Below are 16,033 nucleotides of genomic sequence, written 5' to 3'. Positions count from 1 at the left end.
CCAACTGATGTCACCACTCCTACAACAACTTCTCGATTTAAGAAAATATTCTTTGTTCCTGCTATCTCCTCCACCCCAGCATCCCCTACAAAAGCAAGCTGATTTTCCTTACTTCCTGTGCCTGGAAGTTTGGTTGCTGAGGTGCATTCCATAACCCAGGCACTTGTACTAAGGAAGGAATACACAGCTTTTGCACTAATTTAGGAAAGGAGAAGCCACAGCCAGCTGCCTTTTCACACAAGTGTTAAGGAGCAATGCTGCAAGGGTAATCAAACCTCTGGGCAGTTACATTACACTGGGAATGCTGTTCCTTTTGCTTCCATCAGAGAGTGATGCAAGTAATAAATGCAAAGACATGAATAAAAAAGCACACTAAACAGAAGATGGCAACCAAACTCTGATGATAAACCCACCAATTACAGAGACAGAGACGTGCCTTGACACTGACAGAGAGTTTTTAGATTTCACAGGCACCAGAAGGGTAATAAACATTTGGCCTTGATTAAATTACCCATTTTCCCTCTTGCTGACTGCAGCCTCCCAGGCCTCGGACACATTTTCTGCAGCAGCTGCTCTTTTCCCAACTCACACACTGCTCCCACACCGTGCCAGCACAACCCCTCTGTGTGGCTGGACAGCAATCTGATTCAGCTGAAAACCTACCTGAAAGCAAAATTCAGTTCCCAAATGTGATCTACCACAAAGTTGCATGAACAGCTTTGTGGGCACAAAGGGGAAAAAAAAAAAAAAGCAGTGAGAGGGTGAGAACATGCAGCCCTGGGTATGGGCTGATCAAGCTGGAGTCACTGTCACCAAGGCCATGCTCTAAGCAGCCAGACATTGCTCCAGTGCAGGGGACAGACAGCATTTCTGTCTAAGAAAGTGAGATGGTCCTTGTGATAAAGCTTCCTTGCCTTCAAAACTCCAGCCCAAAGGATGGTGCATGTAGCCAAGGTGAGACAATCTTCTCAATTGTCTCTCTCTTTGAGTAGTCAAGGCATGTGGTTTGTGGTTTGTGTAAACTGATTCTGAACTACATTTTGCTGGACTTTTTCAATTGATAAAACCAATGCAATTGCCACTCAAAGCACAGAAGTATAAAGTACATCATGCAGTCAGACATCCTTGCTGTGCACATCTCTCTCCCCACAGCAAATACCCTTAAACTGTCCAAAGCAAAATACACCTCCTCATGTAAATCCTTGGCATGCAGCATCTTTAGTGAGAGCCTCTATAAACAGGTCCTTCCATGTGGGCACCAGAAAAGGCAGGATAAGGCTGTTTTAGGGAACAGGAAGATAAGCTGTCCCAACCTTGAGACACTGGTAACCTGCACTGACAGAAATTTCTCTGGATCAGGACATGGCCCCTCCGAAATGCACTCAGGGGGACTTGTTAAAGGAACACCTCTATGGGTGAGAAAGGGAAGTGATGCAATCTGTACCATGAGAACAAATGGGTAATTTCTTGAACTCCACAAGAGGAATTTACTTTGGCCATAATGACCTCCCCCTTCCTGAGATCAAGGGCTGATTTTTACTACTTGAATAAGAGAATCACTTTCTTTAGGCCTCTGCCTATCTTATTATGTTTGGAATAAGTAGATATTCCTGAGCTGTCCTAGAACATAGGCCTTTCCCCAAAATGCAACCAAGATCCACTGTGAGGATCTGGCCATAAATACATATGGGTGTATGTAGCCTCTCCTGCACATCCCCTGTGCTTGCTTTGTGTTTGTTTCACCCAACACTTGAACTTCACCCAAACTGCTCAGAGATACATAAACACCCTTGGCATGAGGTCCTCAAAGTCTTCTCCCATCCTTTCTTCTTACAGAAATGCAGTTGCCACTCCAGAGACCACTGCTGTTGGTCTCAATTTTCTGACCCAGGCCACAGGTAAACTTTTCCACATTCTACAGCTTATACTAAATATTGTCACAGCCAAGCTGTGATAAAAGTGAGAAGTGACAGGTCCTCTCAGCAACCATTAGAAAGATCCCTGTCTGATACAGGATACAGGAGGAGTTCTAGCCCATTAAAGCCAAATTAAATTTAAAAATCTGAAATCCTTATCTCCTGAGTTCTAAAATCTCCTCCAATCCCCAAAATCTTATACAGACTCCCCAACAATTAACTCTGTTCACCTTCAATGTTCCCTGCATAAAGCAACTGCAAAGAGAATCCAGAAGAACATTGTGGGGAGGGAGGGAAGGTAAAGAAACTGTTTGCTTATAACCACTTCTGTCTCTCTTCACTGCCTTCCTTCTCTTTGTCAGCAAAATGGGTCAGACAAGATAACAGAAAGGAGAGCAAGAAATGCAGAGGAGACACACCCCCTCCAAGCTGCAAGGAAATTGAAAGATAAACAACTTCCCTGAACAGAAGGATTTACCTCTAAGTCTTCCTGCACAGGCCAGCCCAGGAGTGCAAAAAGAAGAATACAAGACCTTGCCAAAATAATAAGACTTAGAGGGGAAAACATAACACTTGGCTGGAAAATGCTCCAAGGTCAGCAGGACAGCCTCCTTCAGTGATAAAGGAAGTCCTTTCTTACAGTGCTGACCCTTCCCCAAACCCAGATGTCCTGAACAGACAGATTACATCTGATGCTTGCTGGAACAAGGGCTGGTGTGGGCACACATTCTCTGCAGGAGTTGAGGGGGTGCCTGGGGAAGGCCACCCATGGGCAGAGCATCCAGCTCCTGCATTTCCCATGGCCCTTGCTCTGACACATGACTGGGCACGCACCCATCCTGTGATGGGGAAAGGATCAGGATGTCTGCAAAGGTGCCTACCAGCCAGATTTGCTTCCATTGTGCTTCCAGAAGGGTTTAGAAAAACATCCCAAACCCACTGTGCACAGACAACCCACAGACAGCCAGTAACCTCCCTAATGGCCAAGGCAGGAGAGGACCCATGGATTTTTCCTTTCTGCATCCTTCACTGCTTTGGCAGACAGAACACAGCAGAACCATTCCCCTGCTGGACAAGGGACACACTGATTTCATACTACCAGAGACACACAAGGCACAGCATCCTTATGCATGCACACCCAGCTACCTCTGCCAGCAAGAGCACATGCAATTTATTCCCCCAATGAAAAATCAATTTCTACAGAATGTAAAGACTACTCACTACTGGGGTAAACATCTTCAGAGCACATTATGAGGATTTTTTTGAGGAAAAATACCAGGGAAGATATTCCAACCTCTTCAGGAAATGAAACAGCCACCCATCCTTCCACATACAGCCCTTTCCTCTGCCTATCACCAAAAATGACAGTGGTTCCCAAAAAAAAAAAGATCACAAATATTTGATTTCATTTAAGTACATGGTATATACAAAGACATTAATTCCCTCAAGAGAAAATATACACTCTATAGATTAAAAGGATGTATAAAAAAGTGCCCCTGCACTTGTGTGGTGGCAGGTACACTCATCCATTTACAGTGCATTTCCTCACCCAGATCTTCCAAATGAAACTCCATCCTGACTTGATGACTTCTGGAGATTTAGACATCCTGATTTTCCTTAATACTTATAAGCATCTTCCTAATGTCTCCAGTGGTTGATCACACTCACTGTTAACAATCTGTGCCTCTTTCCTAATTTGAAATAATCTTTTTAACTTCCAGGCACTGGCTGCTATTGTATCTTTTTCCATTAAATTAAAGAGCCTTTGGTACACAGCCTATTCTGCCCAAAGAAAATTGAGAAACTTTTAAATACCTTGTGATAAGCTAAACCGATTGAGCAGTTCAAGAAAAAGTTTTATAATGAGCAGTTTAATCCCTGAAATAACATTGAACACTACATCTTTCTTGTCTTTGAACATCTCTTTAAAAACACCAACATTAAACCTTGTCAAAATACTCTGCAACTGATTTCACCTCTCTGTCCTCATTCAGTATTTCCTGTTATTATGAAAGTACGTTAGTATTTAAAAATTAATTAGCTTATTTTAAGCTCTGAGGACTCACTGCCATATATCTGCTCTTCTCCTGCCATCCTTTCCAAGGTCACTGGTTTCTGGAAGCACAATTCTGTATTCTAAACCTACAGCCTCCAGTCTTTCCCATAACATGCATAACATGCCCCAGCTCTATAAAAACATTTGGCCATATTAAACCCAGTTACCCAAACAACTCAGAGGACACTGTACAGCTGCTGCTCCTTCTTCATGCTTCACCACTCAGGCACAACCTTTACATAATCCACAAATTTGAATAGCTCTAATTTCATGTTTTCTTCCAGGCCACTGACAAAATTACTACAAAGCTCTGGACCTACTATAAATCCCTGAAAAAATCCTCCATTCATATTCTATTTTCCACATCCACTGTTTTTAATCCAGTTGTTGACTCATAGATCATACATGAAACTGTGTCTGTTGAACAACACTCACTTTTCAACAACACCCTCACTGACTGAAGCAGTCATGGGAATACAATTACCACACAAATCCCATTTGTAAGTATGTGTTTGATACAAGAGATTTAATTAGAATTTTTTGATCTTCCAGAGCACTGCTACTCCCCAGCCACGTAACAAAGTCTCTTTTGCTTCACTAATTTTGAGTAAATCCCACCAGCAGTCCTCCTCAATCGATTCCTTTTGGAACAACATTCCATTTCCCATGTTGACTCAGCAGGCAGCCGGAGCACCTGTGCTCCACTATCCACTCCAAGGCTTGGACAGGTGCACGGATTTTGCTTGGTTTGGGGTTTGGTTGGTTGTTGTTGTATCAGCAACAAACAGCCAGAGCAATTCACATAAGATCAATACATTGTAACAACCTATTTATTCTGGATTTAACAATTCCAAATATAATAACCCACACTTCACTGATGCTGATGTTCTGGGTAAGCACTGGAGAAACTGGAGAAAATCTTTGGTGAATTACCATGTCTCTAAAATGTCATTTCCCTAGTTCTGTTGGGCTAGAAAAGTTCTCTTCACAAGAATTTTAGATAAAAACCTTCACTGTGAAGAGAAGATAGTACAAGTCAAAATTATGGTACTTCTACTGTGTTTAAATTCCTTCTTATCCTGTGGTTGCCCTACAAACCCCTTCTACCCGACCAGCCAGGTTCTGCATTTCTGCTGGTCAATTCTGCCCTTGCACAGCTCCACTTCTTTGGTAATTAGATCAAGCTGGTTTGCCACAGAGAACACCACTGTAAAGTTTTCTGCCAAATCACTACAAAACCCCTTTAATTGCTTTTATAAGTTTAGCGCCTCTCTTATATAAAGCATGTTGTTTTGCACTTGAGTCGACCAAAGTCCTCCTGGTTTGGTCTAAGTTTCAATGTATTTGTAACCCAGGAAAGCACGTGGGCACGTTGAGCTTTTCCACCTTTGCTTTTCTACTTATCTGCCATCCACCAGCATAGAAACAGTTACAGTGGCAGGAGAGAAATTTTGCTAATATGCTCAATTCTTGGCTAGCTCCTACCAGTACCATTGTGTGTGCCTGTGAAGAGAAGGAGGAGAGAGTAATTAAAGTCATACCAGCAAGCAGCTAGTTCATCTCATCAACTCTCCTCTGCTTCAAAGAGGTGCCCAAGAAGCAAATGGTAGCTGCACTTTGCAGCTCAGAAATTCCTCCTAGGATTTAGGGCAGGAGTAGAGGGCACAGTCTGTATGGTCTGAATGCTGCACTCTGTGTTCGTACCACAAGCTGCACTGATTGCATCAAACAGATTTCTTCAGCCTGGTTTCAAAGCAACTGGCTAAAGGTCTTCCCCTAAAGATTTCTGCATCGTTGAATGAGATTTTTAGTCATGAAGTTATGCAGCACTTTTCCCCAGCACAGGATCAATATTTCCTCCAGACAAGTGCCTACCAGCCTTTACATCTTTCCCAATGCTTGAATAACTGACTGTCACTAACACCAAACTTGGATCATTCTTCCTTTCTTTCTTTGTGCATTCCAACTTGCAGATACACCCTCAGAACAGCAGCTTTGGGACAAGCTGACAGGCCACCCCAGAGGGCTTCAAATCACTGCTCCCACTTACAGGTTTTAGAGCACAATGAAAAAGCTGCTATGAGCTCTAAGTGATGGATGTAACACTTCAAGTGAGTCACAGACACCTTTGAAATGCCACAAGATTTTTGGAGGTGTCAGACTGACCCCAACTCCAGCATTACCACTGAGTAAGAGCAAGATTTCAATTACTGCAGCTGCTCTGAGATTGCAATAGCACTGAATCAGCCTTGCTCACAGGAGTGCACAGAAATTCTGCTACTCCACATCAGGCAGAAATTGAGTCAATAGTGCATCTGACCTTTAAGAATTTCTGAAAGGTTATTTTCTACACCTTGAGATATTTTTCAAAGTAACAAATCTTATTGATATTCTTATGTAGTTTTACATCTGCATGAATGAAAGCAATATATACTTTTTCACCTTTCTATTCCCCCTCAAAATTTGTTTCAACTTCAGGTATACCAATTTTCAGCAAATGTGCAGTTGGCATTTGCTGGTTATCACATACAAAATACTGATCAATAACTCACTATTATTTAGAATGGCATGCCACCAGCAAGCTGGTTCTAAAACATGATAACTTAAAAAAACAAACAACCAAACAATACCACCACATTCTCAGAAACTCAACCAGCTTCTAAAGGTGTCTATTCAACAAATTTTACCTTCTCATACCAGCAAGAAGCTAGTTCCTATAATTCCACCTTCTTTCTTCTCCCAGCATATAATGACACTTGATTTCATCAGCTAATTCTGTCCCTTTCTCAAACAAAGGGTTATTTATTATTTCATCATTCCCCTTCCTCTTTAAGATTGTTTCTTAATAAGCATAAAGCCCTAAAAATTAAATGTGAGGTTTCTAATTAACAAGAAACAAATTTTTCATTCATTGTTTCAAATTACCTATCAGATTCTACACAAGTCTTCTATGCTGGCAAAAGTACTCATTAATCACTGATTTGGGTGGCAGAGCTCTCTATACTCCAGCTCTCTATAAATTATTTTCATATGGTTAAAATATTGCTTAAACACAACAAATTCTTATCTTGAGAAGAGCATTCTCTGAAACAAGTTCAGCTGTAATAAACTCAAACAACAGGTAAATATAATGCAGAAATTATTTCGTGTAAGCAGAAAACATGTCTCAAAACTATACCTGTACCAAGGATCTAGGAATAGTAAACAGTACTTAACCTCTGCAGGAGCTAAGTTCTGGAGAATTGGGTTTAAAATAAGAGACTTTGTTAGTAGAGAATAATATCCCACAGGGTATTGTCTCCCAAAAACTTCTGGCACCTGATGGAAACAAATCCAGAGAAATTACAGGAACATTGTTGCGTGGTAACTAACAGCATTCTTAAAAACCTTGTACCCAACTTTCACTCAACTGACACCCATTTTCACCATGTTTGAAAGCACACTTTCTGCACTGTTACATTCTGGATTTGATCACAAGGATCCAACTCCATCCCCATGGGAAAAGCTTGCCATTCCCATCCTAGCACAGTGAATGGATATATCTCAAAGTGTTTCAAACGACAAAATCCTGAGAAACAAAGTGAAGGCAAGGCAACAGACAGGCCTGTCAGCAGGGAACTCAGGACACTTGGGACAGCAGAAGACCTAAGAAAGGGAGCCAGGGAGCCAAGAGTCATACTAGTGACAACTGGAACATGTGGAGAAGGATGGAACAAGTGCTGCTCAGTGCTGCAGGGGGTGTGATGTGATGTGACACGTGTGTACCCACACACACGTGTGTGTGTGCACAGGAATGAGGCTTGCAGAGCTTTGTGGAGCAGGGTGAGGGACATCAGTGGTACAAATACATCCCTGCACACAGGAGATGTAGCACTGGGCTGTACCAGCAGGAGCACGGCCCCCTGACCCAGGGAAACCAGGGCTCCCTGGCACTCAGCACTTTTCAGAGCCACTGCAAACACCACGGGCAGTTCTGGGTACCCCCAGTACGTACCAGGCACTGATCAGCCAGAGTGGGCTTGGTGGAGGGGCACAGGGATGCTCAGAGGGACAAAGCTGTGTGAAGAGAGGCTGCGGGAGATCCAGATTGCACAAGAAAAGGCTCTGGGGAGCTGACAGCAGATGTGCTGGACCTCCAGGGGGTCTGTGCACAGGGGCACACAGCAGGACAGCAGACACAAACTGCAATGGTGCAGGTGTGACCTGACCCAGAGAAAAGGTCTTTCCTTTCCTGGTGAGGACAGTCAAGCACCAGAGCAAGGACACAGCAACTGACAAACCTTTGTCTTCAGAGGGTTTAAGACCTGAATGAACAAAGTCCTGGTCTGACCTTGGTGCTCATCTCCCTTTAGGCAGCAGGTTGGACTAGACACCTCCTGAGGCCCTTTCCAGTCTGAGTTATTTCCCAATGTCAACTTGGATCCCAGAGAACACCACAATGTCCTGTTACAGATTTACTATGCCAGGTTATACCTTTCAAATCTTTATTAAAATGCCACCACTGTTGAGAGGAGATAAAACCCTTGCTGTTTGGTTCATCTCCTCACAAGAGCACAGGTTCCCACCCAGGATCTGCACTAGCCTTGAGTATCTGATCTGGAATTCCAAGAGATTGTAGAGGTCAGAAGTTACCACTGAGTGCAGAACAAGTGGAACCCAGTGCCTAAACATTCAGAGCTTTTTTAGGAGAAGGTGGTGTTTACTCCGAGGCAGAAAATGTCACATATTCACAACAGCTCTTCCTTAAAGTAGCAACTGTCTATTTCTTGAAAGTTTCACATTCAGCACCTGCCCTCAAGGAACAACCCCTACATTCTGATGCTGCTAAGGCACAGGGTGAGAAGCTGTGTTGTTCTCTCTGTATATTCAGAGTCTACAGCTCCACACCTGGGAAAAAAAGCCAGCAAACCAAAACCATGCCAGCTCCCACCAGGAGCACCTGCAGTGGTCTAAGCAGACTGCTTTGTTTTTATTCTTCTGCTGGGTGCTGCTGCCCCTAGAGCAGAGCTACTTAAACAAAGGCTGTTACTCTAAATTAATTGATTCTGCATTGAAGCACCTAGAGACCACTGACAAGGCCCATTACTCTAAGTCAGGAAGGGGAGCTACCACCTTCAACCAGGCAGCAGAACATCTCAAACCAACACAGAAGTTTCTGTAGTGATTTCCTACAGGCTAAGTGATTATTCACCAAGTATGATGCTTGCATAACCATACAAAGGATATCCAATGTTAACAGTTATAAAGACAAGCAAATGTAACCATCTTATTAGCATTAAAAAAAAAAAAAAAGGAAAAAAGAACTGTTACTTCCTTTTACTGTTTGGATTTTTCCTGTTTAGTTTTGGGTTTGGAGTTTTTCTTTTTGGTTTTTTAAATCAAAATTCCCCCACCTGCACACAGACTGGAGGGATGTAGTAAACTTTTTAAGGCACCAGTTTTGTACCAATCGACTAAGAGACAGGAGGGGATTTCAATGGAGTTTGCAAGCATCTCTGAAATGCGAGCACTGAAACATACAGCCACCCAAAACCCATCCTCGGAGGGAGCAAGTTAAAAAGCTGGAGACAGGATCCAGACAGGAGAGGTAACAGGATCAGCAGCACCAGCTCGGCACACCGAGCCTTCCCCTTCCACGGCTCACGAACAAGTCTCACGCAGACAATAAATTATGACTTTGCATGTCTGTTTAGCAGTCCGACAGACCGTGTTTACCAGTCCCACAGATCGCTGGGCCACAGCAGAGCGTGACAGCGGCCGTGCCCGGGCCCCGCCAGGCCCCTCCGTGTGAGCACCGCGCTGCCGGCACGGGCGGACCCCCGGGAGCCCCGGCACCCCACGGGGGGCGAGCGCACCCCCGGCCGGCTCCCCCACAGTCACTGCCCCGCTCAGGCCCCGAAGCTCGGCCGGGCGCGCCCCGGGCCGGCCGCCCCGCTCCCGGCGGCGGCTGCAGCCTCAGCCCCGGGCCCGGCCCCGCAGCCCCCGGCTCCTCGCCCCGCACCGGGACCCGCCCCCCGGGCGGCCCGGCAGCACCGCCCCTCCGCCCTCCCACCCCCGCATCGCTCCCGGCCCCTCGGACCGCGGCGGCCGCTGCCCCGCCGCCCCCACCCGGCGCCCACCGCGGGCCGGGCGAGCGCCCCGCGCACACCCCCGGCGGGGCGGGCGGGCCTTCGCCGGCGTGCCCTGCCCGGCCCGCTCCGCTCCCATTGTGGCGGGGGCCCCGCAGCGCTGCGCTCTCACCTGGGCGGCGGGCGGGGGCTGCGGCCCGGCGGCCCCGGGAGCTGCGGCCGCCCCGGGAGCTCCGGGAGCTGCGGCCGCCCCGCCGCCTCCTCCCGCCTCCGCCGCTCCTCGGGCTCCGCCGCCGCTCGGGGCCGCCCCCCGTCGCAGCGCCCGCCTCGTCCCCCGGGCAGCAACAGGCGCCTCCGCCGCGAAGGTTCCGCAGGGCGCAGAAAGGTTCCCCCCGGCCCGCGGGGTCCCGGGGCTGCCGCGGGATGGGGCGGGATGAGGGGCCCCGGCTGCTGCTGCCCCTGCCATGGGCTGTGAGGAGAGAGGCTGCAAGGGGCGACCCCCCACCGCCCCCGGAAAGCGGCTAATTAGCCACAGGGACCCGTGGTCATTAAGGCTCCAGACAGGGACAATGAGGAGCTTAGCTTAGCTCCGGGCCTTGGCCCCTCAGGGTTACAGCCCTCCACATGCATAAAAACCCATCTCGCTCCGAGCCCCTGCTCTAGCCTGGGCTCTTCACAGGAGAGAACTTTATTTTTCGTACTCCAGTGATACAGGACCCATTTATGTTCACCCTGTTCTCCTGTCAGAGCCTGGCTCTGCTGCCTCCCAACCCTGCCCACAGGCACCATTGCTGAGCCCATCCAAACCTTCTCCAGCTCCACATTCCCACTTCCCTCAGCCTGTTAAACCCTAACCTTTCTGCAGCCTCCCCAAGGTTCTTTAAAATTCAAAGTCTCACATACCAGGGGTACCCAAAAGTGGAGGCAGCATTTCAGATATGAGTGCTGAGGAAAAGGTGAGTTCCTTGCTCATCTCCATGGGCTGGCTGTGGTCCCACAGACAGAGCTCAGCGTGCCCATGGCCTCTGTCACTGCCAGGACACTGCTGACACCACACCGAGATGCTCAGCCTGCACAGCAGCCTGAGTTCTGTGTTTTCATCTGTTACAGGGAGCAAAAAGCACAAGTCCAGCAGAGAAAGTGCCTGTCTGGCTCCCCCGTCCTTAAATACCCAGAGCAAGAAAAATACAAGTGGGAGACTGGCATCTGGGCCTGGGTATGTACTGGCAACCTGAGCATCATCAGTGTAACTCAACTGTGAGTCCTTCAGGGGCCTCCTGGGTTTTGGGGAAGCCAGAGCTGATCCAAAATAAAAAGGACACAGCACCCACCATCTCACAAACAGTGTGCCCCAGGGTACTTGGCAAAGGCATGAAGGGATCACAGTAAACCTTTGCCTTTCTGCCCATCTAGACACATCCAAATCCTCTATGGGACCTTCTACTGTTAAACCTGATATCAAAGTCCAGATTTTCCTTCCCTGCCTCAGCCTGTCACACAGGAGAGAGGGATGGTGGCAGAGACCTCAGAAGCAACAGAACAAGTCCAAGTTAAAGCAGGCAGAATGCCCCCAGCAGAGCAGGGAGGAGTTTTTATGGGATTTTAATGTGTTATGCTTCAGGCATTTGCCCCACAGCAACATGGACAAGCACAGCCCAGCTAAGGATGGCTGCTTCACAGGCCAGTCCTCTGAGCACTCCAGCAGCTAAGCACCTCCTCCTTATTTCTAAAAGAAAACAGCCTAGAAAGTTATTCTTGGTTTCTGTAGATGTACAACCACAAGATACCATGCATCTTTCACAGACAACAAATCTTTGCAGTGGGACATCCATATTTTCTGCTGGACACCTTGGGCTGGGTCTGCACAGTCCCTCTGCAGAGCTCATCCCTTCACACAGCTCCACATCTGCCACACTTCCCCAGCAGGCAGCTCGTGCTGCAGCCTCAGGACTCCCACTGATGCCACCCAAAGCACTCAGTCCCAGCAGCAAGTGGGGTTATGACTGCTGGTTTGCAACACTGAGGCTGGAGTTGCACCATCCGGAGAGAACTGGGGTGGCAAAGTCAGGTGTTATTTCTCAAGGAAATACCCTCAAGTCCCACCACACACAACAGGTCTGGCTCCTTAAGCAGGTACCAGCTGTCCTTTAGCATCTCTGGTGGAGGATTGGTTTGTAGCAATGACTCCTCCCAGAATAAGCAAATAAAGAAATGGTCAGAAATCTTCCAGGTGGGATCAGTGGTTGCCCCATAACTTCAGTGGAGCAGCCACCTACACAACCCCCCAAGTGCTTTTGCAGCCTTTCACACATCAGCCATCAACAAAAGAGCTCTACAAAGAGCCAACACTGTTCCTCAGGACAGTGGCTGGTTGCTCACCACAACCTGTGACCTCTGCCCTTCCCTCATGTCGTGTGCCTCAGCTGAATGGACAGGGCACCTGCAGCAGATTTTGCTCTGACCTGAGCAGGCATCCAAGTATTGGGAAATTCCTGTTGCTGGGCGTTGGGAAGCACCAAAGCAAAGGGACATGGAGCACTCCTCCTGCTTTGCCAGGCTCTGTTTCAGTCTCAGAGTTGACACTTAGCTTTTTAAACCCAACCAGTGCACAGACCCAAGGGGAGACCCATAAGATCTGAAGAGCAGTTGATTTTGGCCTGCAGATCAGCATGTGGGGGTGGAATATGTGAACAGCTACAGAACATTCCCCACCTGGGTCCCTGGCTGTCTAGAACACCCCACTGCACTGGGTCTCCTTTGGAGATCCCTGCACATATCCAAGGAACAGCACAGCCACACCTCTAGGGTAAATAAAGCTGACTGATTGATGCCCTACAACTGGATCCCAAAAGAGCAAAGCAGACATTGTCTTAATACAGGAAAGGCCATCAGATTTCAAAGCAAGAGCTTCAACTTCTGACTCTTTAAATACTCATATCATTTACAGTCTGAATGGGGTTCTTGGGCAGTATCAGTTACATGGATTAGGAGCTGTAGAGGACATAAGTACAATTCCTCTTCCTGAGTTTTTTACAGCTTAATGGACAGGAAGCATTGTTGATGAGCCTCCAGCTTCTTACACTATGACCAGAATCTCCCCATCTTCCCTTTGTGCTTTTTTCTGTCCTAGAATCACTCTCAATTAACAGTACAAAAATAAAACCCATGTCATCCATCTCTCCTAAGCTGCACATGCATTATTCATCACCATGCCCTAATTGATTCTCTTATAACCATGAGCACTTCTGCACTTGGCTGTGTTCTTCTTGTCCAGCAGAGCACAATTTATGAAGTTTTATTCCACTTGGAAAAGGCACTTTCAAAGTGGTGCCTTCCATGACTTTTCTGATCAGAACACCAGGTTTGATCTCAATGCATACAGACTTCAGTCCTGAGTTTTGTGCCCAGATAAAAGTGTCAATCAAGTGGCTCTGGTGCACTGATGCTCAGTGTCCTGACTGGGAGGTCAGTACTGTTCTGGATACTCTGGGCCCTCTTCCCCATAGCAGGATCTATCAAAGAGGTAAAAGGAAAGATTTGAAAAGGGCTCCACAGCCCTGATTAAATGCTCTAAAATGTGTAATCTATAAAACATGTAGGGAGCTAAAATGCCCTTGCAACAGCTTTCCATGGAAGTTAGAGAAGCATCTCCTGAACTACTCAGCCAGAGGACAAGACTCTCTGAAGGCTCCCTCTAGAGCAAGAGAAAAATACACAGCCCATCTACATGAGGAAAACTCTGTTTTGCCTTCAGCACCCTGACATTAGAATACCTCTGGATTCTTTCATCCTAAGATTTGACCAGGTTTTCTGGGAACTGAAAGCCTGTGACAAAAAGCTTAGAAACAGCACATTTTATCATTGTGCAGTCCAGACACTCAGTGAGATGAGCAGGTCTGAATTTCACTCTGCAACCCAACAAATACAAGTCAGCATATGACACCATACACAAAGCAATTAATAAATTAAACCTCACCATTGGCACAAATATGTTAGCTTTGATGTGACCATATATCACAGCAATTTCTTCTCTAGTGACAGCACAATTCCTCCTACTGGTGGAGGAAGATCCTTCTCTTTGATCCTTCTCTTTCAAATGTGGGGTCTAACCTGTTATGTCAACTGCCACTGAAGGGACACAGACATCAGTGTGCCATGGTGACACCACTTGTGCTCCCTGAAGACCTTCTGTGGCCAGGGCTGTCACACAGTGCTCTGCCTCACCACCATTCACCATTAACCTCATCTGAGTTGCCTCCTTTTCCTCATGCCTTTACAAGTCTCTGATATTCCTCATTTCTCCATTTGCTGCTTGTTCCAGGCACTATTCACTGATCCCTTTGCTTGCTGCTGCAGTGTGAAAGAAAGGGGGACACTCCAGCCAGTCCCTCACAGGGAGCCCATCCCAACTACAGGATGGGAAACCTGACAGTGCTGCCAAGCTGTTTTCATTCATCCTGAGAGAAGTGAAAAACCAGAAACAGAAGTTCAGTCAGTTTCTAATATCCCAAGGTATCGTTGAGCTGTGTGCTGAAGGACTTGGTCAAGGAGTCACGAGGGAGCCCCAGCTCAGAGCAGCCTGCTGGGTTTGTGGTGCCCCAGCCCCACGGGCATGAATCAGCGGCACGGTGGCTGAATTTCACCCGCACTGCCACACTCAGCCTGCAGCCTCCTCTTCCCCCGCTAGAAGGGGCTGAGAACCAGCCACGGCTGGGCAGGGAGTGAAACAAGGGAGTTTCATCATGGGCAAGCTCAAGACAAGCCCCACCTCACGAAACAACTCGAACACTTCCTCTGCCTCTCTGCACTAGCCCAATCCAGAAAGGATTCAGGGTCCCGACAAAGCAGGATCTCTCTGTTTGAAAAGCTGGCACTTTGGTTTCTTAACCCTCTGGCGAGCTGCTCTGGGGAGGAGTTCAGTACTGAAACACTGTAATGTCAGTGCATAACTCAGCACAGCACTGCTCACCTGAAACACACTTCAGCCTTCAACACTCCATTTTCAAACACTGGGTGCAGAAGGTGAAACAAGGCACCACTTCTTCCAGAGGAAACTGGAAGGGTTTATGGTTTTAGGAAAGCAAAGAAAATAGCAAAGATGTGATGGTATAACAGATAGAAGAAAGATCCAGATAGGGTGTTTTGCTCATAGAAGAGGCAGTTTTATACTTAAAGAATTAAAAGTAACAAGTTTACAAATGAATACAAGGCAATATCTTATTAGAAAAGGTCACACAGCTGCTCCTGGCAATCCCCAGAGCAGGGTGCTGGCTAAAACCAGGCTCACTCTGCATAATCACCCACTCCAGCAGTGATGTCTATGAGGCCAGCAGTGAACCCCCAGACTCCCACAGTGCTCACACCTCTCACAGAGGGGGGCAAAGTTAAACCCACAGCTCCAGCAGATGTAAATGCATCATTTAACTACCTTGTGCTGGCCCATTAGCAAATTCACAGCAGGCAGCTCTTGGCTGATCCTTATTAGGGGCACAACCAACTTTTACAACACTCCAAGGAAACAAGGCAGCCTCCTGCCAGGAGAAGAGCTGGGTCACAGACCTGCAGGTGGCTGCTGTTCTCTTTGCCTATAGCCAGCTCTACTTTTCTCCATTAGCTGTGGGGCAGGGAAGGTGACACAATGCATATCCAATGTGAGCAGGTTTTTACTGCCAGTGCTCTGCCAATGCCTCCTTTTCAATGCTACAGGGAGCTTTTCCCTGAGGAATTAACTTTGATAACAGTTCATAGAAGGAGATTTTCCCCTGTGTGACAACACTGTCCCTGTTGGGCTGCAGATGCCAGGGCCACAGTGTCCCTAACGCCCTGACCAGCCTCACCTGGGACTTCCACCCACACAACCAGCCCTGCTCTTTAGCACAGGGGCTCAATTTAAACTCAACTCTTGGCACTTAGTCTTGGTCTATGTTTGCTTTGTTTTTCTGGGCCTGGGCTGCAGTCTATTTTTTCCCCCTTTAACTTTCACTGTGCCTTAT

At 47.1% G+C, this 16,033-nt stretch overlaps 2 protein-coding genes across 3 annotated transcripts in view; one reads left to right on the top strand and one right to left on the bottom strand.

Annotated features, from left to right (window-relative positions):
* Positions 1-10,347, bottom strand: part of RAD54L2 (RAD54 like 2) — a 69,020-nt gene extending 58,673 nt beyond the window's left edge. For both annotated transcript variants that reach the window (XM_064724482.1, XM_064724480.1), the window contains exon 1: positions 10,213-10,347. The gene's annotated coding sequence lies outside the window, so the exon portion shown is untranslated. The remainder of the gene's footprint in view (positions 1-10,212) is intronic.
* On the top strand, positions 8,160-10,565 carry LOC135453415 (proline-rich protein HaeIII subfamily 1-like). The gene is made up of 2 exons (XM_064724448.1): positions 8,160-8,168; positions 9,669-10,565. Exons 1-2 carry the CDS (start codon positions 8,160-8,162, stop codon positions 10,563-10,565), a joined length of 906 nt encoding a protein of 301 aa, XP_064580518.1.
* Positions 10,566-16,033: the final 5,468 nt, after the last annotated feature.

This window comes from Zonotrichia leucophrys, chromosome 12 (assembly GCF_028769735.1).
Source record: "Zonotrichia leucophrys gambelii isolate GWCS_2022_RI chromosome 12, RI_Zleu_2.0, whole genome shotgun sequence".
Taxonomy (NCBI): domain Eukaryota; kingdom Metazoa; phylum Chordata; class Aves; order Passeriformes; family Passerellidae; genus Zonotrichia; species Zonotrichia leucophrys.
Note: the sequence above shows the minus strand (reverse complement) of the source record. Positions and strands in the feature narration are given on the sequence as shown.